Source organism: Falco biarmicus, chromosome 12 (assembly GCF_023638135.1).
Source record: "Falco biarmicus isolate bFalBia1 chromosome 12, bFalBia1.pri, whole genome shotgun sequence".
Taxonomy (NCBI): domain Eukaryota; kingdom Metazoa; phylum Chordata; class Aves; order Falconiformes; family Falconidae; genus Falco; species Falco biarmicus.
In genome coordinates this window covers 26040494-26067187 of record NC_079299.1, presented here as the reverse complement: position 1 = coordinate 26067187, position 26694 = coordinate 26040494, and the positions used below count along the sequence as shown (strand labels likewise).

At 41.3% G+C, this 26694-nt stretch overlaps 2 protein-coding genes across 4 annotated transcripts in view; one reads left to right on the top strand and one right to left on the bottom strand.

The window, feature by feature from the left end:
- Window positions 1-26694, top strand: part of MACROD2 (mono-ADP ribosylhydrolase 2) — an 892508-nt gene that overhangs the window by 100117 nt on the left and 765697 nt on the right. The gene's annotated exons all lie outside the window — the stretch shown is intronic.
- On the bottom strand, window positions 1908-17955 carry FLRT3 (fibronectin leucine rich transmembrane protein 3). Its single transcript, XM_056357735.1, has 3 exons — window positions 17755-17955; window positions 9596-10349; window positions 1908-8477 (listed from the first exon to the last, which is right to left on the bottom strand). The coding sequence occupies exon 3, from the start codon at window positions 8430-8432 to the stop codon at window positions 6483-6485; it is 1950 nt and encodes a 649-aa protein (XP_056213710.1). The 5' UTR covers window positions 8433-8477; window positions 9596-10349; window positions 17755-17955; the 3' UTR covers window positions 1908-6482.

Here is a 26694-nt window from a genome sequence, read left to right as displayed (position 1 = left end):
AGACTGTTTCTAGTTTATTTCCTGTTAGAGCAGTGCAATGCAAGTAACTTTTGTTTCTAATTGATGTAGCTTAAATAGGGGGTGAACATACAATGCACACAATTGAAAAGTGCATAGGGTTTATACAGGCTTGGGTTTTGCATGTACTTCTCCAGTTACAATGTGACTTATTAAATCCTTTGCTTTGTCAGAACGTCAGCATTCCTGGGTTGAAGGGTTTTGCCTTTTCTAAAATCTTTTATTTATTTACTTTGCCATTTACTCCATGGAAAAACAGCACAAGTTTAAGGAAGCCAAATAAATTCCACTTTACACATACAGAGTAGTAGTCTAAGATGGTATGTAAGGTAAGGACATGTTCTTTTACTGTCTTAGCTCTAATGCTTGTTACAGTAGTTAAGGAAATGATATTAATATAGCAGGCTCAGTTGGATAAAGGCTTAGATTTGATGTGGCCTGCTGTGTGTTACCCAGCCTGAAAGATTTCTGCTTCTGGTCCCTAACTGCATACGTAAATACCGCTGCTCATGTGCATCTCAAAATAAAAAAAGTCCCAAATTTTGAATAGGCTCTTACGGTGGTGAAAACTGACTGATCTCGCTAACCTAGCGCAATCCTTGCAACAGAGGCAAGACTTGAAGTTAAAATCCTGGAAAAGCGGTACTGTGAGGAGAGATGGGAAAGGAGTTTGTGGGGAGATCTTTAACCACACCAGCACCTGCCTTAAATATGTGTTGATGTGAGATAGGCATTCACTTGAAATTGTCAACTTTTGCATCCAATGAAAACTGAAAGACTTGGAGTGAAATTATTTATGCCTCTTCAATTACAAAAACTGAGACAAGAAGAAACCCTAAACTAAACAAAACCAATCCCCACATCCCAAAAAACCCGCCTGTTTTCATGTGGAAAGCTAGTTGCCTAGTAGGCATTTATCAGGGACTAATACCACTGGAGGAAATCAGTATTACATAAATCGTATGTGCATTTCTAATAGAAATGATTTTTTAAATATTTTGCATAAATTTAAGAAGTTAAATTATGCATAATATGCAAATAATTTCATCCTTTTGTAAATGATGTTCCCACAGTTAATGATTAGAGAGCATCATGCAGTCTCTTGATTTTGAACAATTAAACCTTCCACGGCTGCGTCTATAGATAGATATTCCTTAAGCTCAGCAAGGGGACGGGAGTGCGCACTAGCACTTGCCTATGATCTCCTCCCTTTCTCTGATTACTTAAGAGGGCTGTTCAGGACAGAGTAGCAGCCTATATGAACACTATCAACCAGCTTGAACAAGTCAGATTATTTAATTAGCCCTATTAAGACGCTTCTATTTTTATAACTTATTTATGAGTGTTCTTGCTAAGCTTAGAAGGTCCAGCTTCAGATTTCAAAAAGTGTTTTCGGTTCATGTCATTAATCTTGAGGGGTTTTATACTGTGACTCCACTACGTTTTCATCCTAAGGAAACACAAATGGGCTCAGAAAAGCAGTTGAGTTGGGTAATACAATTCCGTGTTTCTGGCCAGCAGGTTTCAGGTGCAGGACATTTACCATGTCTGTGCGTGATGGACATTTGTTCAGTTTCCAAAATGTGTGTTGCATGCCTTTGCCTTAGACCACCAATAACCCAGAGGTTGGTTATTTCTTTTAACACCCATTTTGTTGAAGTGTTTTGGTTTCCCCGTGGGGCAGGAATGTTTCTTAGTTGTCACTTAAAGACTACCTTAAAATGAGTATCTTGCTTGATGTCCAGTGCTGGTAAAATGCAGGTGATGTTTGTTTTGAGCTAGATGCTCTGTCACTCTTGGAGAGATCCATGTTCTTTGTATGGTTTTATCTATAGATATTTTTTTTTTTTTAGAGCAGGAACTATTAAAATTAAACCAAACACACATTTACCAAAAGAAAAAACTTTCAAAGCAACTGTGTCCAGAATCTGATACCTGTGTCGTGGTTGTACCTTCAGAGTGTTTCAAAGGGCTATAATTTCATTGCAAGGGTAGAACTCCTTCTCCACCACCCCCAAAATTAAATACATTTGCAAAAAAAAGTGTAATTTTTTCACATCTGAATGCAGTCAGTGGGCTTTTCCTTTCTGGCTGAACCACTCTGGGCTAGTTTGGAAGAAGAAAGTCCCCAGTGACTTTATGCTTTTTAAAAAAACAAACAAAACTTCATAGGTCGTAAGTGCTGGCTTGTGGCTTGAAGCTTTTGTTATGCTGGTATGAGTAAAGAAACAGTTAATTAAACAAAGATCAGTCACAAGGTGATGCGGAAACAATACATGGATTTGGAAGCAAGATTAAGGTGTTTTGGAAGCAGGGGGTATCCATGTGAATTACGGTTCCATCCAAAAGTATCCCAAACAAACGTGGTTTGGATAAATCCAGGCAAATGGCATCTGCCAGCTCACATTTGAAGATTTTATCCAATTTCAGCTGCAGGTGAATATGCAAAATTGCATTCTCTTACTTAGTAGAGAAGTCTATATACATGCTTTAGTGAGTTATGTCATCAGTAAATTATTTTAATAGCAAATAAGGCTTTATTACTTTTGCTCTTGCTTTATTGCATTTGCTGCTCTACATTCAATATGTACAGCATTGGCACAATATAGCTTGCATGCTAGCTAGTGCATTAGCAGAAGAAATGGTAACTGTGTTCCAAGACCATAATACTTTGAATTTGGTACTGTTAAAGCCAGGAGAAAACAAAAACAAAACAAAACGAACCCCAAAACCCAACAAAAAACCCCAACAACACAAAAAACCACAACAACAAAAACCCCAACAGTTGTTGCATTTGAGGCTGTTGTACAAAGCTAGGAAATAATAGCTTATAAATCAAGCAAATTCAGTTCTGACTGAAAAGACAAAATTATTATGGTTTCCGAAGTACCAGGTTTAGGTTTTTGTGAGTCAGCTTTCAGGTAAAAACAGAACTGTGAGCAACTCAGGGTAGCAATATAAATAAAAATTAAGAGGTGATCCCCCGATAAAGAATGTAAAAGATACTTGGCATAGTATTTTAATATGGAATATACCGATTAAATTAACCCTGCACAAAGGCTTAGACAACACTGAAAAAAAATCCACTCCTCGCTTCACTATTAAATATTGAACCGTACATGAAATAACATGGAATTAGAAAATTACTTGAGAGAAGTTTTATGTGGATTAATGTTATTTTGATAGATGTGTTGAGTAAACTGCTCAGTGTAGTAATCCGATTTCCCTATGTATATAACTGTCTAATAGAACAGATTTATGCATGGTGCTAGAGAGCACTGCATGCTGTTACTGCAGGCTATGGTAAGCAGAAGTCTTGAAGAGATGGGCGTGACATGGAGCAGAATAGAAATTTATGTAAGTATCCAAAGGAAAAAAAAACCAACCCAGAGTTTACTTTGAAAGCAGCCTTTCATTTGCCACATTCTGAGTATTATGCATGTCACGTGAAAGTTGCTGTAGAACCTAAGGAAGATGTTATATGCATGGATGTGCCATTTCTTCCATCGACACCAACTGTGGCAGGAAGGCACCAGCTCTCCCTGCAAACCTGGCCGGGCGCTCTGCAGAAGACAGAATCCCTTGGCCAGGTTTTCACTCTTTCTAGTGCAGGTGAACTGGGAACAACTGGGCCAGCTTGTTGAAGTTGTTTTGGATTTGCATACTACTACCTCACAGTACATAGATTTCACATGAAAAGTCCTCGTATTTAAGTTTCATATACAGTTATCTCCTCCTCAAATGGCGATGTTTTTATAGCCCGTATGTGACCTTTGTATGGCATCACCCGAGATGCACAGCAGATGTACCATTACCAGGCTGCCTGCGGCTCAGGTGCCTTGGAAGAGGCACAGGAGGGTACTCACCCAGTGTTATTTCATTATCCTTTTCACAACACAAATTTGGAGTCACCTAGGAGAGAGTTTTTCATGTAAATAGCTTGAAAATTCAGCAAAACCTATTTAATTTGTTACCAGAGACCTGATGGCAAAGAACTTGTAATCTATTGCCAGCGATCTAGCCATTAAATGTATCTCCAATATGAGGTCCCTATACGCTAGCTCGGATGAAAACCAGCTCTGCCTGCTCCATCTGTGGTGGTTTTTCTTTCCCGCATACCACTCGGGAAGCCTTCTGCAGAAGAACGTGATGAGGCTCAATGTGCTCAGTCTTGGCTTTCTTGCCCTTCCCTAGATTTGTATCTGATGGGAAAAAGAGAGCAAAATAGTCTTGTTTAGTGCATTGCACTGAGCGGAGCACACAGTTGTTTAGCGTAACGTGCCCCTTCCTGTCACTTTTGGCACGGTGGATCCAATCAGTGCTCTGTGTGAAGATGGGATTTGTTTGAGGTTGGGAGGGAAGCACAGCGCTGCTTCTCCATCTGGGACTCCTCCACTGCTCAGGAACTGCAGGAGGCGTTTTTGAAGGTGAGGTTGAGGAAGCAGTACTGTGGCACAGGGAGTTTGTAGAGGACTTTCCCTGGGCACATCTGGAAAATGAGGATGGAGAGAGCTGCGTATTACTGGACATTTTGGGTCTGCACAGTTAGATGGGTTGCTGGCAGAGCTGTTTGCAGGCTGACTGCTGAAACCATCGGTCTCCGTGTTGGTCGCTTTTTTTCTTGCGGTTTTCCATCCTTTACCACTTTTAGGGGAAAGGACAGGGCAAGAACCGCTCAAGTTCTCTTAAAATAGAATTGCATTTGGTATACGTTTCTTCTTGTGTGAGGTACTGTCCAAAATATTAAGTATTTTTATTTGCTGTTTCTGTTGAAAAAAATTGTATCTCTGGGGGTTGTAACTCCATGCCTTCCCTCCCTTTCATTGTTCACACACTTCAAAGTTATGAAAACTTGTTTTCCAGTAATTAATAATGAAGAAATCCTGCAAGTGTAACGCTGTCAAACAGAACAAAGAAAAAGGTGAAGCTCATGACCTGCGAAGTAGTAGGTTCTGAATGGGTTTCCTATCAGTGCACTGCAGAGGTACAGCATTATTTTGAACTAATTTTTCAACTTTATTCATCAATAAAACCAGTATTTTTCTTAGATAAGTTATGTATGAAAAAGTGGGTATTTTATTTTTTCCAGGTTTTTTTGTGGGTTTTTTTTTGTTTGGTATTTTTTTTAGTTTTTAAAAGCTTGATACATGTAGCATTGGATCAAGGCACACACAGGACTGGCCAAAGGGCATACAAAGCACTTTGGTTTTTTAGTTGAAGAAACAAGTGATTATGGCAACAAAGAGCAGCTTGGGGTTTAAACATGAAACAGCCCATAGTTCAGTAGGAAGGCAGAAACAGAAACATGTTACCTTACAGATTTATCAAGGAATTTCTGGAAAACTGCGACAGTAATGGGCAGTATTCCTGACTGTAATGGCAGTATACTGAATGCATACCTGTATACTGTTTGAGTTTAAAAAAAGTTGTATTCACCAATTGTCTGCTTACCTTTGTGACTAAAGTTTTTGAGACCTTGCTTGTATTATTTTTTTTTTGTCCTGCTCTTTTTTCCTTGTGAAACTGCACTTTCAGCCCTTTTTTTTGTTCAAAGCAGTTTCTAAACGTTGTATCTGTCCTCCTGCCTTAGCTTCCCAAATGCCTGTGACCATACATCAACGTTTTCCCTGTAATAAGCAGACCTCTGGCTTTGATAACCACAAATCTATACCAAAACTGTATCTATCCTCTTGGTTTGTAGAGCCTAGTGCATTTTTTAAAATTTCCTTATTAGGAATTTGATTAGGCTTTCTTCCAGGGATCAATTACTTTTTTCACACGTGTCAAAAGCTTCAGTCTCATGCATGTCATCAATTTGATTATTTTCTTTTAAACTGGATTTTACCATCGTTGAATGGATATATCCAGACAGCTGATATTGCCCATTACTACACGCGTTTTTGTTTATTGAATATTGTTGTGGTTTACAGATTCAGCGGACCCAACATTTAAAGTTCTATGAGTTTTTGCAACCACTTCTTGATCTTCCTGATTTGCCAGGTTCAACATTATTTTATTGATACCAAAGTGAAAAATGGCCTGTGCTTACACTTACAAGGATCTCAGATGAATGCTCTGACTGCTCAACACGGCAAGAAAATTCACTTTCACAGTCAACAAGTCATCTTACTCAGTAGAACACAAAAGTTAAATGGTCTGTAACTTCAATATTAGCAAGGAAAATACAGTACAAATTACTAAAAAATACTAAAATATAGAATTGTGGTCAGGTATCCCCACTACATTAATCGCAGCAGTAGCCTGAAATTTGAAACTTTTAATAAAAAGTTCTTAAATATAAATTATATGGCAAATGTACAGTACATTGCTTTGTCAGTCTTTTACTCCAGTGTTTTGCAGTAGAACAGCAACTGTTAAGTCAGTCTTTTCTTGTTTTCTTTAAAAAACGAAACAAAACCAAAAAAACCAACAAAACCCAAACCAGTCTTTCATGTCCTTCAGTATCATGAGTGTGAATGATCTGAATCTGGAATACCACTGTCTCTGTAGCTCCTGTTACTACTGCTTTCACTGTGGCTGTTCTTGTACAGATTCATGCCATTAGGTGGGAAAATGGTGTGTATTACAAATTCCTCCTTGGACACTTGGTCGTTGGTTATTGGTATCATCTGGAAAGAAGTCTCCCTGATTTCTAGGATGGAATTATCCTTCTTGGTTCCCGCTTCGGCGTAGTCATCTTTTCTCCGGCGTCCCTTGCTGTAGGCGCAGTTCCGGGAGAACAGGGACCCGTTTCTGTGGACGTACCAGCAGACCAGGGCTAGCAGTGCTATGGCCACCAGCGCCACCGCGCCACCGATGATGGCAGCTAAGGGCAAGCTGGAGTTTTTGTAAGGTTCTTTCTCTTGCTCCCGATTGAGGGTGGTGGTAGGGTTGTACATTTTAAGAGGCGCTGTCTCAGTCTCGATGCATTCAGGCGTTTCGTCGGAGAGATAGATGTTGCTGGTTTCCATGGGAACCATGCATACACGGTATGGCGATTCTGGTTCAAGAGCCGTGAGCAAATAGTCGTTTCTGTCGCCTGTAACTATCGTTTCGGTTATAGATCCAAAGGCGGGGCTGTGACCCATCTTGAGCCAGCTCAGCCTTAAAGCTGTCATTGGCAGTGCAACTTTCCAGGAGATGTGAATAGTTTCCGTGCTTACGGATTTCACAAATATTGTAATGATTTTGCGTACTGGGCTTGCTGTGGTTCTGTAGTTTTTATTTAGGTTGGGAGTTTTGATGTCTGGTTGTTTGGTGACAGAAACTGGCCAGTGCCCCTGCGCTGGGTATAATGTGTTTGGTACCGCAGTAGTGATTTGGATGGTGCTTATCATGCCGTTGTCCTTACAATCAAATAGTTCTGCGTTGAGGTCTTTGATAGCCATTCCACGTACTTTTTCTGGTGCCTGACACATCAGTCCACGTACATTAACTTTTAAAGGCAACGACTGTAACCAGTCACGTACCCATTTCATTTTGCACCCACAGTGCCAAGGGTTGTTGCGAAGAAAAAGCTGAGTGATGTTGTCCAGATCATCAAAGACACCCTGAGGTAAATTGCTAAGATTGTTGTTGGACATATCTAGCCGATACAACTGCCTTAAGTAAGAGAAAGCATTGGGTGGCACACGGTTGATGTGGTTTTCTTGAAGATAAAGCCTTCTTAGGTTTGTTCCTGGCAAATTTACAGGTGCGGCTGTGAGCGAATTGCGGACCAATGACAGTTCTGTAAGATTGACAAGATTCATGAACACTTTGTCTCCTAATCCATGATTATTGAGAAGATTTCCGTCTAAAACAAGACGTTTTAGATTTGTAAGGTCTTGAAGGGACAGCTCTGAAATCGTGGAAATACGATTATCATCCAAGCGTAGCTCTTCTATCGTTTTAGGCAAACCCCAGGGAATGGTGCTAAGGTGATTTCGAGAGAGAAAAAGAAGTCTGAGATAGATGTTGTCCCGGAAAGCTCCATCCTCGATGCTAACAGCGGAAACGGAATTATCATCCAAATGCAGTTCTTCCAGATAAGGAATTTGTGAAAGCGAATCATAAGTAATGGTCCTTATATTATTCTCCTGCAAATGCAGTTCCTTAACGTACTTAGGGAGGTTAGTGGGGAATTCATCTAGGCTGTTGTGGTATAAATATATTCTTTCCACCCTAAGCAAGTTCTTCAGTTCTGAAGGAATCCCAGCATTATTTATTTGATTGTTCTGAAGGAAGAGGGTAGTAGCATCCTCTGGGATTCCTGTAGGAATAGACGTCAAATCGCGATCATTACAATATATGAAACCCACATCACAGCGACATACTGAAGGGCATGGTTTGGCACTAACAGAATAAGGTGCCATGTCAAGTAACAGCCCTATTTTAGTCCAAACTAGGAAGATGCTCCAGGTTACACTAATCATGGTCAGGAATGATGAGATTTGTATACAGTTCTGATCTTCAACAATCTAAAAAAACCAAACAAACAAAATTATCCAGATCATCAGTGAAGAAACTGCAATGAAAATTCAACTTCAACATTACAGAAGACATCTGAAACACATGTATTATACCAAAAATCAAGCCCGTAGACACGGTTTACTTTCTTTTCCTTACATCAGTAATTGTACCGCTTCATGTACTGATTCATTAATAGGTTACTGTGCATAGTAATTGAAAATGTACAATCAAGTATGTCTAATCTGCGAATTGTTTTGCTTAAGCAAGAAGGGTCTTTCTAAGGATTGCTTCACATTTCACATGCAGAGACAATCTCTGTCTGCAGATACCACGTAAATACAGAGCTGGAGTTAGACCACAGTTCAAGTAAATCATTCTGTATCTGAAAGATAAGAAGTGATTCCTAAGCCAGCTAACTGCCTCAGGAGCCCTTAAGTGAACTATAAACCCTTACCAAACCCACAAGTTTAGCGGTAGCTATTTTGCGGGTTCAAAAAGGTCCTAATGGCAAAGCATAAAATACAGTCAAAAGAGCAAGGGCCAGTTAAGGACTTTTTTTCCAAGGTTTTCAGTGCGCTCAACATCATATTGTGTATCCTACCACTTCTGCAGTCTACTTTTCTTGGGTTTTGAGCTGGAATGTTTAGAAAGGTAAAAGTTGTAATTGGTAGGTAGCTAAAACCTGATGTGTCCGGTAGAGCGATGGCTTTCTAGTTGACTGGATGGAATATTTCATTACATGCTTAATTTCATGTTTAAATATTTGTCATTCTCAAAAGTCGTCTTACTAAGCAGTACACTAATAAGAGACTATTGGCAGGTTTAACCACATTTTCCCATCTTATTAGTTCAAACTGTGCAGGGCAGGATAATATAAATTAACTCTTGAGACTGGAATTGTACTTAGCATTGGTAGTGTGTTTGTATATTGAGCTCAAGCAATTAGCATTTTTATAGCTTTTAAGACAACATAATTCAATTACCATTGTAATTAGGGTTGTGAGAACTTCTGCAAGATGACCTATGCATTAAGCGGTGTCATGACCTTTTCTCTTGTGGGTTCATATATTAATTGAACTTTATTCTCTGAGGCACAAAAAGGAAAATAAATTAATATTGATCCTACCGTATTTAAAGGTATGAGTAAATTTTGTGCTTGAGGATATCCAGTGAAGGAATGCCTTGTGAGTCACTCTTACAGTTTACTCCATGGAGCTGTGGGTTTTTTTTTTTTTTTCCTCAACGGTGTTTACTCAGACGGTCCTTCTCGGTGGTGTGGGTTTCCTGGCTCCTGGCACGATACTCAATGAGCATTCCAACCAAGATTTATCATGGTACATAAGCACACCAGGCTGGGGCATAGAAAAGCTTCAGCTTGCCTCTGGTTTTGTCCTCATGTAAAGTCAGTGAATGAAGAGCCTCTTTTGTTTGGTTTAATGCCTTTAGCAGGAATTACTTTCTTTGTAACTCTTACAAACTCTTCTGTGCAGCGTAGTAGTCAGAGGTGGTAACTGCAGCGCTGCGTGATGGAAACTATTCATTATGCTGAGGCTTGAAGGATGGTAGCCTCTTCAGGAGGACAGGAATGGGGCTGCTTTTTCCTGTCCAGAATTATCCAAGTGCAATCTTTGTACAGTAGCTACATCCTGATACATCCACACCTCCTTGACAGAACCATTTTCCGACTCTCACTTTTTAATGCTTCTTCCAAATTTGTAATGCAGGAAAGAATTCCTCTTGCGCTGCAAGAATGCAATTTACTCTACCGTAGAAATGTCAGGCAATTCAGATGATTTTCTTCATTAAAAAAAACCCCACAAAAATATGATCTGCTTCCCAGAAAAGTCCCCTTTTAAAGCTTCCCTTGAACTCTTAATTTCCTGCAAAGGTAAAAACAAACACAAAAATTGGAATTAATAACAACTAGTATTCAGTTGGGTTTTATACCCTATGTAACTCATGCTATGCTTATTGCATACATGACTAGCATATTTTGTTTTCCCAAAGTATTGGTATTTCAGCAAAATACAGAGCTGTTTAAGAAAAGGTTTTGCTGGAACTGTATTTTCCTTTTTCAATTACAAAATAAAAGTAAACCTGAATTGACAGACAGCAACAAAGTATTCCTAAATGATGTTTCCCACCTGATTACAAATGCCAGTCCTGCCTCCTTGGAGGAGGCCAGAATGGTTGCTTGCTTTGTGTTCTTGGTAAACGAAGATAGATAATGGTCATCTCCTTGGTTTTTAAATGTAAAGAGAGCAATTACCATTCGGTAGTTACTGGATGAAAGGGGAAATGTTTTTGCTAAATATTTCACATTTGCAATGTGCTGATTCAGAATTGGGGACCAGCTAGGCATCTGTATCAACTCTTTGACAACTGATTCATATGTGAGTTTTGTCCATTAAATGTGCTTCGTTTGTGGTCTGAACTTCTAAGCTATTGTTTGTATCTGTCACTTTGCACACAGTAGAATTGGTTATTAGACTGGCATTTAATCTGATTATTCTAATTTCAACATAGTAACAGCCAAGACTGAAAATATTTTTCCTCTTACTTGAATAACTGTAATTATTTGGTTATTTTTGGATGGTATTTTTAATCCGGGCTACTTCATGTCACTATTTTAGAAAGTATCCAGTGAGATATCAAGTCTGTGTTCCCTAAGAGCACCTAGTATGTCTGAAATAAAAGCGGTTAAATCTGAAATTAAAATGTCCTTAACGTTTACTTGCTTCTCTGTTTGGTGACTGCATGTTGTCCAGAGAACTGAGCAGAGTCTCCAGAACTGAAATGCTAGGAAGAAACAGCATGCTGAGTAACGCTTGCTGAGCTGCCTGCCTCACGAGCTTAACCAGTAGCTTCTGGTCCGTTATAAAATATGAGACCTTAACAGACAGTCTCTGTTTTAAACTCTTGTGTCCCGCAATCTGAAGCAGATTCATCATGAAATAGATCAGTAATACTCCTATAACAAGAGGATATACGCAGTGATACAAAATGACTGACATAGATACAAACTATGCCGCTCTTCTTCATAGAAAAATGTTGACCATTAAAAAAAAAACCACCAAACCAAAAACGAAAGCCCGGTGTGACTGTCTAGTGAGGGAATGGTAAAGTCTCTTCTCTCTTAATGCTGCTTTCAGACTCATCTGAGCTTTGTTTTTGACCCTTGTTTTCTGCAGTTCTCTAAAGAAAATAGTAACTTAGAATGAGTGACCCCCACTGTGGCATAAGGAAGTATTTTAACGTATGTTTTATTTATGGGGAAAACTCAATCTGCGTGGCTACGTATTAGAACATAAGGGAATGCATATTTTTGATAGCTTATGTAATTTGGGCAAATTATGCAATCATCAGACAGTGGAACAAAAAGGCTTCGTGTTCTTCCAGTGTGCAGTTTTCTTGGTCTTATTACTGAAGTGTTTGAGAAAGAAGTCCAGGCTCTATTCCTGAAACTTTGAAATAAACAGTTGTTTAACAGCTGTAGAAAAAATGGTATCTCTTAGGAACTAATCTGAAGTTGTGATAGAACATAGTTTCTGGAAGTATATTGTAAAGTGGGAATATAACTTGCTTAGTTAGGCCTTCGAAGGTTACAGTAACTTTTAAGTACTTAAAAAAACACAAGCAAACAAATTTTCTTTAGATTCTTTAGACCTGTAAAAACCATGTTAGTATTAAGCAAAACAGAGGCTCTAGTATGCATACATTATAGATATATACATCTATGAGAAAGTAAGTTCATTTGTTTTACCTTTCTAGCATATAAACTGTTTCCTCTTTGCTCCATTTGATAATCATTCCTTCATTTATTGCCGCTATTATAATAGCAGTAATGTGTAGGATTGAAATGAAAGCACTAAAGCTCATTAAGTTCTTGGAATTTTTTTATCCCTTCTCTCAAAATTACATGATAACAAGAGAGAGAAAAATAAAAGCAGGTCTCTTTGGAGAAGATGACACTGTTTCAAAAATGTGGATTAAGGCTATACCCCCCACTCCCTTTTCTAAACTTAGAATAGTTTTCTTCAGGTCTTGATTGTTTGGTATCTCACACTTCCCTTTTATATCTCAAGCCATAGCTGAAAACAATGTTTTTGCATATCAAAGGCTCCAGTGATCTGTCTTCAGAGAAGAAGGGAATCCTGCTGCCATGCTCCAACCTTCCCCTTCTTGAGCTGTCTCTAAATATTCCCTGACATCAAGTCATTATAGCTGATCCGGCAGGATGAAAAGAAAAAGTGACCCCCACTGGCACAGACACTGTGTCCAGGTTTCTGCAACATCAAACTGGGAGGCTTCATGGACACATGGTTTTGAAAGAAGTCATTACTTTTGAGCAGAGCAGATTTTAGGAAGTGTGTGCTAAATTTAATTTTTAAATGCAAAAATGATGGAGAGGGGAGGTTTGGTAAGTAATGTCAGAACAACTGAGCAGCAGCTTTTTTGCTTATCTTTATTCCAAGTTGAATGTTTTCATGAACTTTGCTGAACTACATGGTTAAATTACTTTTCCCTGGACATTGTGTAAGCAAGCATATTACTACAGATAGCGGTAACGCGTGAGCCTTGCACGTGTATTTATTGCTGTGGTACAGCTAAGCAGGGGGACATCTTATTTTAAAATATTCAAAGTAATTTGCACTATACAGTGGTGTTCTTTGGCATATTTTTCCTGTATTTACTATGAGGTGTGGAGTCCTGCTGCACTCCCTGTCAATAGCAAAAAAAAGAGAAAAAATAAAAATTGTATACTTGAAAAGTTGGGACTTTTCCTACAAATGGTGCCAGGGAAATCTTTTCTTTCTAAGCTGTGATAAAATGTGAATAAAATAAAGACCTGCCTCACTCGAGGTCACACAATGCTTATTTGAATTTCTAATCCACCTCTGTGTTCTCCGGCAGGAACTCTGGTAGTTCAGCAGCTTCTTTCTAACCATCAAAGTAACAGGGGGAAGGGAAACAACCCAGTATTTTTAGATTATAAATTACAACAGTATGATTTGCAGGTAACGTTAGAATATACAGACTTGGTAAGCCTAACAATTTTGCTTAATCAGTGTACATATATTCCAGAATTACAAATGTATTTGTTTAGCATCTGGAATTTATCAGAAATGTAAGATGTGCTTAGTTTTTAAAATACTTGTGAAATTTCTCTACTGCATATATTGCCAGTTTAGCTTACGAAGGTCATGCTGCCTCTTAAATAACTTCACCGTGTTGTGAGGGTTTTTTGGTGTTTTTTTTTTTTTTTTTTTTTAAAGTAGTTCCACAGTGCTAACCTACACTTAAAACAATGCCCATACTTTGTTTTCTTTAAGTGTGTTACTCAGAGTTAAGTTGATCGTGACAGCAAAATGCTTTCTAAGCACCCTGTCTAGGAGCTGCAATTTCCACGATCATCATATTTCAGGAAGGTGCCCCAGTCTTTTGTTTGGTGCTAGGCAAGCAGAAGTTCCTCTCGCTGTCTTTCCAAGGGGTAAAGAATGCAAAGGAGTTTGTTAAAGCGAGAGTGCTTTGGTGAAATTTGTTTTGGGTTCCCCCCCCCCATTTACTTGTAGAAAATGTGCCTCCCCCCTTCTTGTGCTGTAGTTGAATATAGTATTGCTTTAGTCTTCCCGGTTTGAACTCAAGTGTCTTAAAAAAATGAATTTTTTAATGTGATTTTCCCCTCAAATACAAGTGAATCTGACTTAAAATGGATTCTCAGTAAAAGCTTGACTCCATGCCTAGGATAAGCCAAACCAGTATTTGAGTAGAGGATGGAAATGAACTAGGAGTTGTTCCCTTCTGAAGTTTACTTCTAAAACCTTTCCTAGTTTTGAAGAGGCTAGGTTGAAAAGATTCAGGCTATTGTGCTATTCCTACTCACTCTCTTGTTTTGATTACTCTGCTTCTGCAAAAGTTGCATGTTAAAAAAGCACTTTGAGGGGGAGTGTTTTGCAATGCCTTTTTTTGTTGTGTTTTAGTGGTCTTTGAGTTTAGCCAATTAGGGCTTCTTAGGTTTTCTTTTGAGAACTGCTGCTGAGGTAACTCACCCATGCTTAAAATAAAAGAATAGGGAACAAATGCTGCCATTGTTTCAAAGTAAAATCCATTCTTTTTTCCCCCCTCTTGACAAGTTTAGGTGAAATTATACCTGATAGGGAGTTCCTGGCACAAAACGTTAGGCATGTGAAAACATTACTTAAAAGCTGGATAAAGTTTCAGTATTTTTTCTTTCCTTTTTAAAACAGTTGTTTGCTCATCTCCCAACTTACTAAACTTGCACCTCAAAAAATAAGACTTTAAAAACTTGCAGCTGTAAGATTGCTTTAATTCTTACAGCTCATGAAAGGAACAACAGAGTTTGTGATGATACATTCACTGAACACTTTGCAAAATGCCTGCTCTGAGTGATATTTGGTCTCTTAGTAAAAAGAGATGTAAGCAATCACGTATTAATTTTTCTGTATTCCTGTGCTTTGAAGTAATTAGGGAAGTTTCTTCAGAAATAACTAGCCATTAGCATACATGGGTCCTGCTAGAAGGAGACAAAGATGGCCATCCACCAACCCAAGCCACTTCAAATAATTGCAATGCAAAGTTTGCAAACTCCAGCAATTGCTTTGATTAGTCACCACTGCCTGAGACAGTATCTTTCAACTTTTAGCAATTGGTGACAAACGAGAAATGAAGAAAGAAAGAAAGAAAAAAAAAAAAACCCCGAACACCTCAAACCCAGAAATGCAGTTATTTTGTTCTTGCTGCAAAATGTATACACTTTATTTGGAGATTAAAGCTGGCTGTGAGTTTACTACAGAGTTTTTTGCCCACTGGGGGGTGGTACATGCTACAAAACCTGTACTTTTAAGAGCCACAAGTCAGATGTTTTTTGCTGCTGTCCAGTTTTCTCTGCTTTAATTACAACAAAGTCTCCTGTTGAGAAAAACAAAGGCAGCCTCCAAAGGAGGGAAATAAAAATATCGCTCTTTTAGAGAGTCTACAGAATCTTATTTCCCAGGCTGACTGTACAAACTATGGTATTTATCTGGTCATTTTCCAGTTAAAATAAACCGGTATGAATGTACAAAAAGAAAAGAAAAAGATAATTAGCATTTTAAATACATGCCAAGGGTTGTCACTGTTTCTGGGATATAGGAGGAGCACAGAAGGCAGGAAAAAATACAGCTTTTAGAAGTGATTAAATGTGGACGGAAAAATAGAAGAGCTTGATAGCAGCATGAATAGAAGGATTAGAATAACCTCAGTATATTTTAAGATAACTGGCTTTCTATAAACCCAGGTATATCTTCTGTTTATGAAATATTTGAAAACAGATATTAAACAGGACTGTATTGTATGGTTTTGGAATAAATTAAAGGAAACTCGAGGGTGGTGTTTGGGGTTTTTTTTATTTATTTTATTCAGGGAGGAGGGAAGGGCACTGAAACCTCTTAAGTATGACCTAATGTGTGGCATATATTGACAAGGAAAACATACTGATCTTCCTGTTTTAAAGCAAGTAATTCTTTTCTTTGTACACTTGAATTGACAAATGCATTTTTCACTCTAATTCAAAGAAATGTTCATTAAGACGCCATATCCCCAGGCAATAGCTGGTAAGCATAATTGACGCTTCTATCTTTTTGGGCAGTGTATTTTAGGCAAGGAAATTGGGGTCAGGATGATGATTTTTTTTTTTAAAGACTGAAGCGTTTTCAGCATCTTCTTTCTATACTTTTCTCTGCATACAGGATTTGCATGGAAACGCGAAACACGAATCTTCTAAGTGGCAATAAGAGAACAGATTCAGCTGACGTGCTCTTTTGCAGGAATCCAATGTAATTGTAAAGTAATTCTGCATTTCGGTGTAAATCTAGTGTAGAAAATAGTCTGCTGTACTCTGGGAACTGACAAGAATTGATCCCTTGAAGAAGGGAAGTGACTTGCCTTCAGTCCAAATTAGTAACCCATGGCTAACAGCACTCCGTGAATTAGTTAATTACATGCACTCGCCGTCGCGTTTGCAACACTCCTCCTCGCAACTTTGCCTGGCTGCGCCAGGGTTGCGCTCAAACCCCTCTGCGGGCGGAGAGATTAAAATTGAGGCTAGCTCAAAGAGAGGAGGGCTGAGCCAGAAAGGCAGCTCTCTCTGCAAGAGCAGAGCTTTGCCTGGCCAAAGGGCTGCCTCTGGGAACTCAGCAGGAACCAAAAGAGCCCCCCCCCTATAATAATAGAAAAATTAAAAAAAAAAAAAAAAAAAAAATGGAGAAGCTCCGTGCGTAGCTGCTGCCAGGCAGGGCAGCTGCGGAGAAGCGGGGCTGCTGCGCCGGGAGAGGTAGCGGCGCTCGGGCTTCGCCTCATCAACTAAGTTACAGCTCCTAATTACGTTCGGGGAAATTGGTAAAACAAAAGCCTCCGGCACACCTCGCAGCGCCGAAACCGCTCGCGGGGTGAGAGTAGCCTAGAGATGAAGGTGCGCAAAGGAAGAAGTGGGTGAAGTAATTCGCGAGCTATGGATAAACGCGTTTGCTGCGCTCGTACGAGGGCAGCCAGTCCCTTAATAAACTGGAAACCGCGGCGAAGTTGATTATAAAACTAGGCAAGGAGCTTGCGAATGCCAGGAGGCTGCTCTTCCCCACGAGCGGGTTGGAGGCGATGGGGCCTGTTGCATTCCTTCTTAACGTATGTGCAACCATTTTGTTCCCCCATCTCCTACCCGCAGACTTTGTGCGTGCGGAGCGGCAGCGCTGGGGAGGGGGCACAAACGCTCTCGCTGGGATTTTGATTGTACTTAAACATATGCAGAAAGGCGGGGGTGTGTGTTGTGTGTGTGTTCTCTAACCCGGGGAGCCGTGCATGGCCCGGGCAGGAAGGTTTCCCCCCTTACCGCGTTAAAACGAGGGGCTGGGGTCCCAGGACGCGCGGGGGGAGCCGGCCCGGCGGCGCTGCTGTGCAGGTTCCCCCGGGCTTCCCTCCGCCCCCGCGGAAGGCGGCTCGGCGCTCCGCCTGCCTGGGCCACGGCACCGGCGGGGCCGGCAGCGGCCGCTCTGCGCCCCGGGCGCCCGGAGGGTGGGCGGGCAGGGGCCGGCTGCGCCCGCCGCACCGGCGCTGCCCGCGGGGCTGGCCCCTGCGCGCCCTGCCGCGCAGCCAGCGGAGCGCTCCCGCCGCAGCGCCCTGCCCGCACCCCGGGGCCGCGGCGTGCCCCAACTTCCCGCCGCAGCCGCCGCCTCTAGCGCCGCACCCCGACCCGCGCAACTCCCGCGGAGGAAGCGCTCAGCCCGCACTTACCTGCGGAGCACGGAAAAGGGGCGATCCCGGCTGGAGCGCGGCCGCCGCGGTAATTCCACCGGTGGCGGGGGCCGGGCGCGGGGAGGCGCCGGCGGCCGGGGCCGGGCGCGGAGCGGAGCGATGCGCTGGGCGCTGCGCTGGCGCGGTGCAGCCGCGGTGCTCGGCGCGCGCCCTCAAGTCGCGGCGGCAGCGGCGAGCGGGGGGCGGGGCTTCACGTCACCGGGGGCGGGGCGGGGCGGGGCGGCGGCGCGGGCGCTAGGGGGAGCAGCAGGCGGCGCCGCGGCCAGGCGGCTCGGGGGGGGCGGCCCGCTCCGCTCCGCTCCGCTCCCCTGCGCACCGCCGGGCCGGGCCGCGCCCTTGGCTGCCCTCGGCGGTGTTTAAATTTTCCCCATTTTCGTGTCGGCGGTGCCGCTGCCGGCAGTGCCGGGGGGAGGGGAGGGCCCTTAGTCCCTTCAGCGCTGCCGGTTAAGCCCCGAGCCGCCGTGCTGTCGCTGTCGGTAGGGCTCCCGGCGGGGCAGGCGGCGCTGGCCAGCGACCCCCCGGCCGCTGCTTGCCCCTGGCTTGTGGCCCAAAGATGGGGGCAGCTACGGGTTGTGCCAGGTGCTTCCGACAGACAAACCCAGCGGACCGGTACCGTTGCCCTCAGCCCCTGCGGCAGGCGGCCCCGCAGCCCCGGCCTCGCCCTAGCGCCGCGCCCGAGGCCTCGCAGGCCGCACTGGTGGCTTCGGGGGCTTCCAGGGGTTTATTTTGAGGTATTAGCACTTGGTGCAGTTTACAAGCAGCAAGTGGGTAAGAGCTGTCTGGTATTAGTGCTCCACCCCGGCTGGCGCTCGCTTGGCGATACGTTATCATGCCTGGCGGGGCCGAGGCCCGGGATGAGTAGGGCCTGGCTGGCCGTCAGCCTTCAAGAAATCTGCATCAGAAAACAAACTTTCTGCTCTTCTAACAAACCCCAAAACTTACAGTAGTTGCAGGGCAAGCTAGAATACATACTCCCCTGATTTTTTTTAATAAAACCTGGTTTCCCTTATTTTTATGGCTTGCTGGCTTACACAAGTAGCGTCAGATTTGGCAGATGCAGTGGATGTTTTGACTGTTGGAGTTTTTAAAATATTTTTCCATAAAAATGAGGGTTTCTCTCAAGGCAGAGAGCTGCTTCCTTTAATGAGTATCCTGTTCTCTTCATTATCAGTGCATAGGTGATCTTGGCCATCTCCTGCAGTGCTTTTGCCATGCGTGCTCACCCGCACAAGGATCCTGGGGGTGCCGGCGCAAGGCAGCTCCCCAAAGTTGTCCCTGCTCGTCCCAGTTGTCCTGCACTTGCACTTTTTGCCCGTATCAGGACAGCAAGGCCAAGCTACATTAGGTTCAGAGAGAGCTTGATTTCTGTAAGGCCTATAAAAACAGCAGGATAGTTGCACTTCCTGTGTGAAGTTTGAATATTTAAATTCACTTTGTTTACATTTTTGCAAAAAGAAATACAGGCAAACTGGAAAGTGTCAAGCCTCCTCCTTTCTCAGGAGGAATTGCAATAGATTTTTGAATGCTGCTTGATGTATTTGGTATTTAAATGTTTGAAATGTTATAGACATGCTCTATTTATTCAGCTAATTTAAAAACAAAATTCTAGATTGATTTTCCTTGAAACGAAAGGAGAAGGATTTATTTTTCTCTCTCCCACTTCAATTGTAATCTTTCTCTTGAGATGATTAATAATAATAATAATAATATAAATATAACTAATAATAAATTAACTTCAAGTTAAGGTTCAATTGTCTGTATTAATGTTTGCAGTAGAGTGAGCTGTGCCCTAACCATCTCAGTATATACAACTTTATCACATATACATCTTAATGTATATATACTACATTATGTGTATGCCATATGGATATGTATGTGCGTGTTCTATACAAACACAGGTATCCCTGGCATTACAGCGTGTCTGCGTCTCATCATGTGGGACAGAACAGTGGGCTATAGTAATGCAGAAGGCATTTTGAGATGCTGCAACTGTTCTGTAAAATGTTTTTTAAACTGAGATTCTTTTAAGATTGGAGTAGCATTTTTCAAAAAGGTCATGTATTTGGTATTTCTCGTGCCTGACTTAGTTATATTAGATAACAAATTCTAGCCTTACGTTGCTGTACCACATGGTGAAGTCTTAACATATATCTGTGGGATATTCGTAAAAGATGTATATGGTACGCATTCAGCTATCTTTCAGTTTTATTCCAAGGCTGACCTAGTGCTTATGGGACCAGTTAGAAATGACAGTAAATATTCATGGAGAGGAGAATTCCAAAGGGCACGTAAGAAATAATTAGGTTTTACCAGGTCACAGTTGCAGCTGCTCTTGAGTACTGAAATGTCTTTAATGTTGCAAGGAGATTTTTGACTGCACCCTATTATGTAAACTCCATAAGTATACTTAAGACCATGGGTAGCCTTTAAAATGTTCTCCATAAAAAACCTGTTGTACATGCAGAGCTTGACCACATTCTCCATCTTCTTCTTAAAATGTAGAACTTCAAGGCCTCTTGAATTCCAGAAGAATGGAGGAACTCTCTTAATACCGATGGAGTTAGTCATATGTGGCAAATAAAAATATGAATACGTAACACAGATGTATCAAACCTTAGGACTGTAATGAGGTATTTTAATTGAATTTCTAAGTTAAAATAGTCTTTTACCTGTATTTTGTTTATAGAATTAATTAATGCTTGTGGCATGGAGATTAAAAGTTCTTGTCAGACCTATAGGGAAATTACCTTTCAGAAGACATGGCAATCTTGTTAACACTTAATGGACTGAGAGGGTTTAAGAGGTGGCAGATGGGAACACTACATAACATGTTTCAAAGAACTTTAATGCAAGTTTATAACACACACTTGTAAGATGCCATTACGTGATGATGATGCTTGGTAGGTTTTTTCTGAGCACTCTGACGGTATGATAAGAATTGCAGTTCTGGGAACTCCTTCAGCCAAAGGTTGACCTGAATGACTTGCTATGACTCGACAGGCTTTCTGGATTTACTTTGTCCTGCTGTAGATCAGGTTCCAGTCATAAACATTTCTGGGCAGATATTTATGAAATGTTAAGAAACCAAACATGTTGATCAGGAAGCAAAATTGAATCTGAGATCACGCATCCTCAGTGCAGAGAACAAGATGTCTTCAAGCATCAAAACCAAACTGTTGCTTCTTTAAGCTTCCCAGGGACAGATTTATTTTAGATAAAGCTGAGAGTAATAGTTTGATATTCAATGAAATACGCTGAAATGGATGTTAGTGGGTTTTCGCATTAGGCTTTTGTCAGGCTATATTGATTTTTCAAAGCAGGCTGTACCAAATCCAAGCTAGGCATTGGTTGATTTGTAGGCATCTAAGAAAAGAAGACACTGTAATATATGAACTTTTGTTATGATACATGTCCTATAAAGTTTTCTGATATTGACTAGGTACAGTTTCTTAGCAAACACGTATTGCAGTTTGTATTAGAGTTTTATTTTTAAATGGTCTGAACCATTTCAAAATTAGAATCCGATTTTGGATACATTCCTTCAAAAATAAATGCCTGTTAAATTCAGCTTTTAGATTGTGTATGTACATACAGTACCTTGTCTTAGTGCAGCAGCTCTGTATCAAATGCAACAAAAATTAGAATGTAATTGTGCAAGACAGTCTACAGTAGAGCCAAAAAAAGGTATGAAAAGCCTAAATCTAAATACTTGTTTAAAGTTAGGTGGGCTCAAAAGTCCTGCCTTCCCTGCCACCCACCCCACCCCTTCCGCGACAGAGGAATGTGTGAGAGATAATAGTTGTAATTGTGGTTATTCTTTTGTCTGCCTGTAAATGCCAGGAGATTAGAGCACTGCACCTGTGTTGTCTGCCATTCCTCTCCCTTCTGTCCATATTCTCTCCAGCTCTTCTTTCTGACTCTCCTAAACAGCCCCAGGGAAAAGCCCTGTTAACTCAGAAACACCCTGGGTGCAACCACATCTCTATTTTTCCGAAGGCAAATAAACAGTTTTGCTGATGAGATCATGTGCTATTGATAGCAAAATTAAGTAACTTAATGGGGTACTCAAGATTGCAAAGCCTATTGATACTGAAAAATAGGAGACAAAACTCTGTAATACTCGGTTTGGAGTTTTGGAAAGCAGACATTATTTTTGGTGCCAGATGCACAGGGGTAAAGTTCCACCCAACGTGCATACCGACTTTGTTTTCTGTTTATCTGCATATGGCCGATCTAAACATAGTCATGACATTCTGAGAAAGTATTAGCATATTCATTACAGTTCTGTGAACCATGTGTTGTATCTGCACCTTACTACATGTGGCCTTATGGGTCGGGGGTCCTCTGATGGTTGTTTGGGACTTCTTCAGCCTCTCTTTGTCCTCCTCTTCGGCATCTTCCTCTTCTTGTTCTTGACCCTTTTGTGACCTTCTCTTCCGCCCCTGTTTTAGCATTTGTGGCTCACGTCTTGGTTTCAGACTGGTTTTTACCTACTTAGTAGCTAAACTATACAAGGCAGCGTTCTACTAGCAGCTAAACTACATAATACATCATTGTACAGCTCGGCCATGTCATGGATACACACTTGCGACATTTATAGTTAAGCACACTGGTAAAATCCCTCTGGTATCACTATAAGTACAGTATTTTTTTAGATTTTATTTACAGAACATACAAGAATGGATAAAGAAAGCTGAACTGGGTACAGTTCATACCAAAAGAGTTTACTCCTACTGCTTAAGGCTGTTTTTTTTGGGGTTTTTTTTGTTTGGTTTTTTTTTTTTTGTATTTAACAGGCAATTTCCAGTAGTTGTTAGATGTCAAACTATGAAGCTACCAAGACAAAAACTTTTAGGAGAAACAGAACTAACTCCTTCACAGCTATGGAGGACAAGGAGTTTTTGCTTGCAAGCTTGATGAAGTAGGCGCTGCTGTCAGAACAGAATAGGCTTTCTGTACACTTGACGTGGCTTTGAAAGTGTGTTAAAAGAAGGAGAAATAGTCTTCCCCCAAAACAACCTTTAAAACTTTAACTGCAATTGTTAGTAGTGTCTAGTATGTGTGAGGAAGAATCCCGTGGAGGACAAAACTGCTGTTCTTCCCTGAGGGCATTTCTTACATTTGCAAATTCACATTTTTATGGATGTAGCCTATACTGAGCTGAACAAAGCAGCAAATGCATTTTTACGCTTGCCTCTATAGTAAGAGTTGCTGTAGTAGAGAAATCTATTAAAAAAACAAAATTAAATGTAAAATCTAAACCTTCTGAAATGGCAGGGGAAAAAATGCTGCTGCCGTTTTGGTCTCGGATTGTCTTTCTTGGAGCTTTAATTGCTGCTTATGCAACAGCTGCCCAAATCTCACCTTCAAGAATAGAGTGATAGGCAAGGCAGTGGTGGTTTGTGGCTTGCTAAGCAGGGGCTTGGAATGGATGACTACTGTCTGTCCATGTACCTGGTTTGCCTGTTGCTGTTTGAACCCTTTGCTGCTCCTGCTGTCAACTGTTTAGGTACTAAGCAGACGTTTGTTTGGGGAAAATTCATGTTTCTTGTTGTATTTCCCCATGCAGTTTTCAGAAGTCTTAATTCTTCATAGCTATATACTGAAAGCTTGGAAGTCACATTCTTTCTCACAAGTGTATTTTCAGGCACAGAAATGGTTCTTCTGGTCCCTTCTCTTTCTTTGTATTAGTTCCTGATAAGCCCCAGAGTTTTGGCTGCCTCTCCTCTGACCATTGTCAGCCTCTCCCTGTGAGGCTTTCTGCGTATGCCCTACCTCATACCCACCTCCTCTCCTCCTCCCGCAGTGCCCAATAGCTGTTCTGCTGCACACCAAACCCACACGGGAGCATTTACATTCCAGCTCTTTGTGCACTGATCTGCCATGGGGAGCTGCTCCTGCTGAGCTCTCTTCTCTCTCTCATTGTCCTTCTCCTTTGCCCCCCTTTTACGTATTAAAGAGTTTCCTATTTTCTTTCCTTCTTCCATTGGTCTCTAATTAGGTGAGCAGTTTCATATAGGTCTAATCCAGTAAAATTCCAGTGGCCAAGTTCTGTGCAGATCTGTACTGTATTAGTTACCCAATTTGAATATTTACCATTCTTTGTAAATTTAAAGCAACTGCATGGGTCTAATGCTGCTGAAGGCTTTAGGTGGTGATCTGTTATCTCTAAAAAAATGTACACCCCCTGCTTAGCATGCAAATCAAATCAAATCATAGGCACGCTGTTTTGGCCAGCTGCACCACCCTGGTTATTTGTGGTGTTTGTGTCTAGTCTCTTAACGTCTAGCAGTAAGCTGGAGTCTGAGTCTGTGTATTTGCTGATTTGCTTGTGTAATACCTGGTTTTGAAATTATGAAAGGCTGTGTGCTGGTGTTGAATATATGAATAACTCAAAAGCATTTATTCTTAGGAAGGACTAAGTTTACGTTGTCTGAACAGACTTGTTTAGTTGTAAGTAGGGCTGATTATTCCATCTTTTCCTAGTCTGTGAGAGAGGACATTTCAGAAGTGGCTTTGCACAACAGCAGTTAATGGCGTTGGCAGAAAGTTACAAGTTGAGATGGTGATTAAAAATGAGTTAACAGGAATTTTGAAATTTCCCTGGCCTTGAAGAGTGTAGTTACATTTGATGAGATTCTGACTCAGAAAAAGGATATATATGCAGAAACTTTATCTCAGTTGAGAAGACAAGCCGCTCTTGTACGGGAATCAGCTCCACCGGCACCATCTGCGTTGAATCAGTGTGGAAGCTGGCTTGTCTTCAGCATCTGCTGGCTGAACGTACTGTGGAAAGCTCCTTGAAGCTAAACAGAAAAAAGAGTCATAAGGCATATGTGTATTCTTTCACATTTGCTTTTCCTAGTTATACATCATTAATACTGATCTTACTTTTTACCAGTGAAATTTTGTCTAGAATGTAAAGGATGCCTCAAATGTAAGGGAGATCTCATTTCTAAAGTGTTGGCATGCTCAGCAGAGGCATGCTGTTCCTTCAAGTCTCGGAAGCACATTCATGTTGGAGGGTTTCCCGGGTATTCCTAGAGTGATTCCTCTTGAGTTTTCACCCATGTCCCAGTTGCAACACCTGGATGGAATGACTAGAAACACTGATGAGTGGAGAGCAGCTCTCTCCTGCCAGCTGTCTGCCCAGAGCTTGCTGGTAGAGCAGGGAAGCGAGGAGAAGGCCCAAGACCTGGGAATTGCTTAGAACAGGTGATAAGCATGCATTCATTAGTTGGTATGCCTTGCTGCTACTGAGGGTGAAGTTCCTTGAAATGGTAAGAAGCTGAAGTTTCATGGGAAACCGGATCTGAAAGCCATTTCAAGCTTAGTATCTGGAGCATTGTTTTATATGTGTATATATATATATATATATATATAATATTTTTTCTTCCTTAATCCGTCTTTAATCTCCTTCCTCAATGTTTTTGTTCTTTGGCCTTTTGTGAACACACACTAATTGCTGCTGCCAGTCCCAAGGCCTTGGGGAAAATGTTGGGAATCATGGAAGAGAAGCAAACTGTAGAAACCCGTAAGAGACCTTCAGCTCTGTGACTCAGGAAAATGAATGCGTTTGGGATGAGCTCAGGGTGGATGGGGCTGTGCGTGATGTGCAGCATATGAAAGAGATGTCTTGTCTGAGAAGGTGACAACAGTAGCTTTGTTACCAAAGAGCGGAGTGTTTCTGACTCTGTATGGTTCAGAGAAGTAGGAGATGGCAGAAGGCAGGATGGAAAGTTTGAGGTACTGCAGCTGTGCATTACATGAACGCTTTCATCAAGGTCTTGTGTTTTCTTTTTCATTGTTTTCCCTTTCATCTTAAAAGTAAGGAAAACAAAATTTTCACATACAAGTTGAGCGTGTTTTTGTCTCCCCTAAGAGTGGTCTATGCTATAGTAGCTTTGCATCAAATTCATTGATGGGGAAAAAGATTTTTCAGAGCTGCTTCACAGCCACGCTCATACCTGCTCCTCCACCCTAAAATCTACAACTCTCTACTGAAGGCTTGTGGCGTCAATGCCAGAGGCTTCATCTTCATTCCCTTTGGAGAGGAGCTGGAGAGAAGGTTAAAAGCAGGCGTAGGTCTGCCAATACAGCAGGTAGTACAAAAGGCCTGTAGTATAGTCATAGAATCATTTAGGTTGGAAGAGAACTTTAAGATCATTGAGCCCAACTGTTAACCTGGTGCTGCCAAATCCACCACTAAGCCATGTCCCTAAGCACGTCCCATCTACACATCTTTTTAATACCCCCAGGGATGGTGACACTTCCCTAGGCAACCTGTTCCAACACTGGATAACCCAGCAGCAGTATGTATGCTCTTAGGGGATCTGGCTTTTCATTTCTTTTCTTTGTAGTCTAGATGGGTTATAAAGCCAGAATATAAATCAATTCCTATTTTTCAGGTATTATGACAAAACTCGTAGGTGCAAAACTCAGTTTTCGATGTTGCTATAAAAGCAAAAACTAGCTGGTGGTGTGACAGGGCTGGTTGGACCTATGATTCGAATCAAATATGGTATATCCATGGTCATAATTAAAGCATTAATTTATCTATTTCCAGATAAGCATGCTTTCCGATACAGTAACATGTGTGAGAAATACTTAATTTCCACTTACTGATGAAAAAAATAAATCTTCATTTGAATGAGAGAAACAGATCAAGTCCTCTAATTAAAGCTGGAGTAGTTCTTGACCTTAATGATGGTTCTTTAAAATCATGCATTTCTAAAACTATCAGTGGTGCCTGAACTAGCACATTATTTATAGTTGTTGTTCAACAGATACATATCTCAGTACGTCTTTTGATAGATTAAAAGCCACGCAAGATGCTCGTTAGAATAACAGCGTAGTTTTATACATAAAACTTCAGACCTTTTACAAATAAAACAACCATAGTATCCCCTGAGATACAAG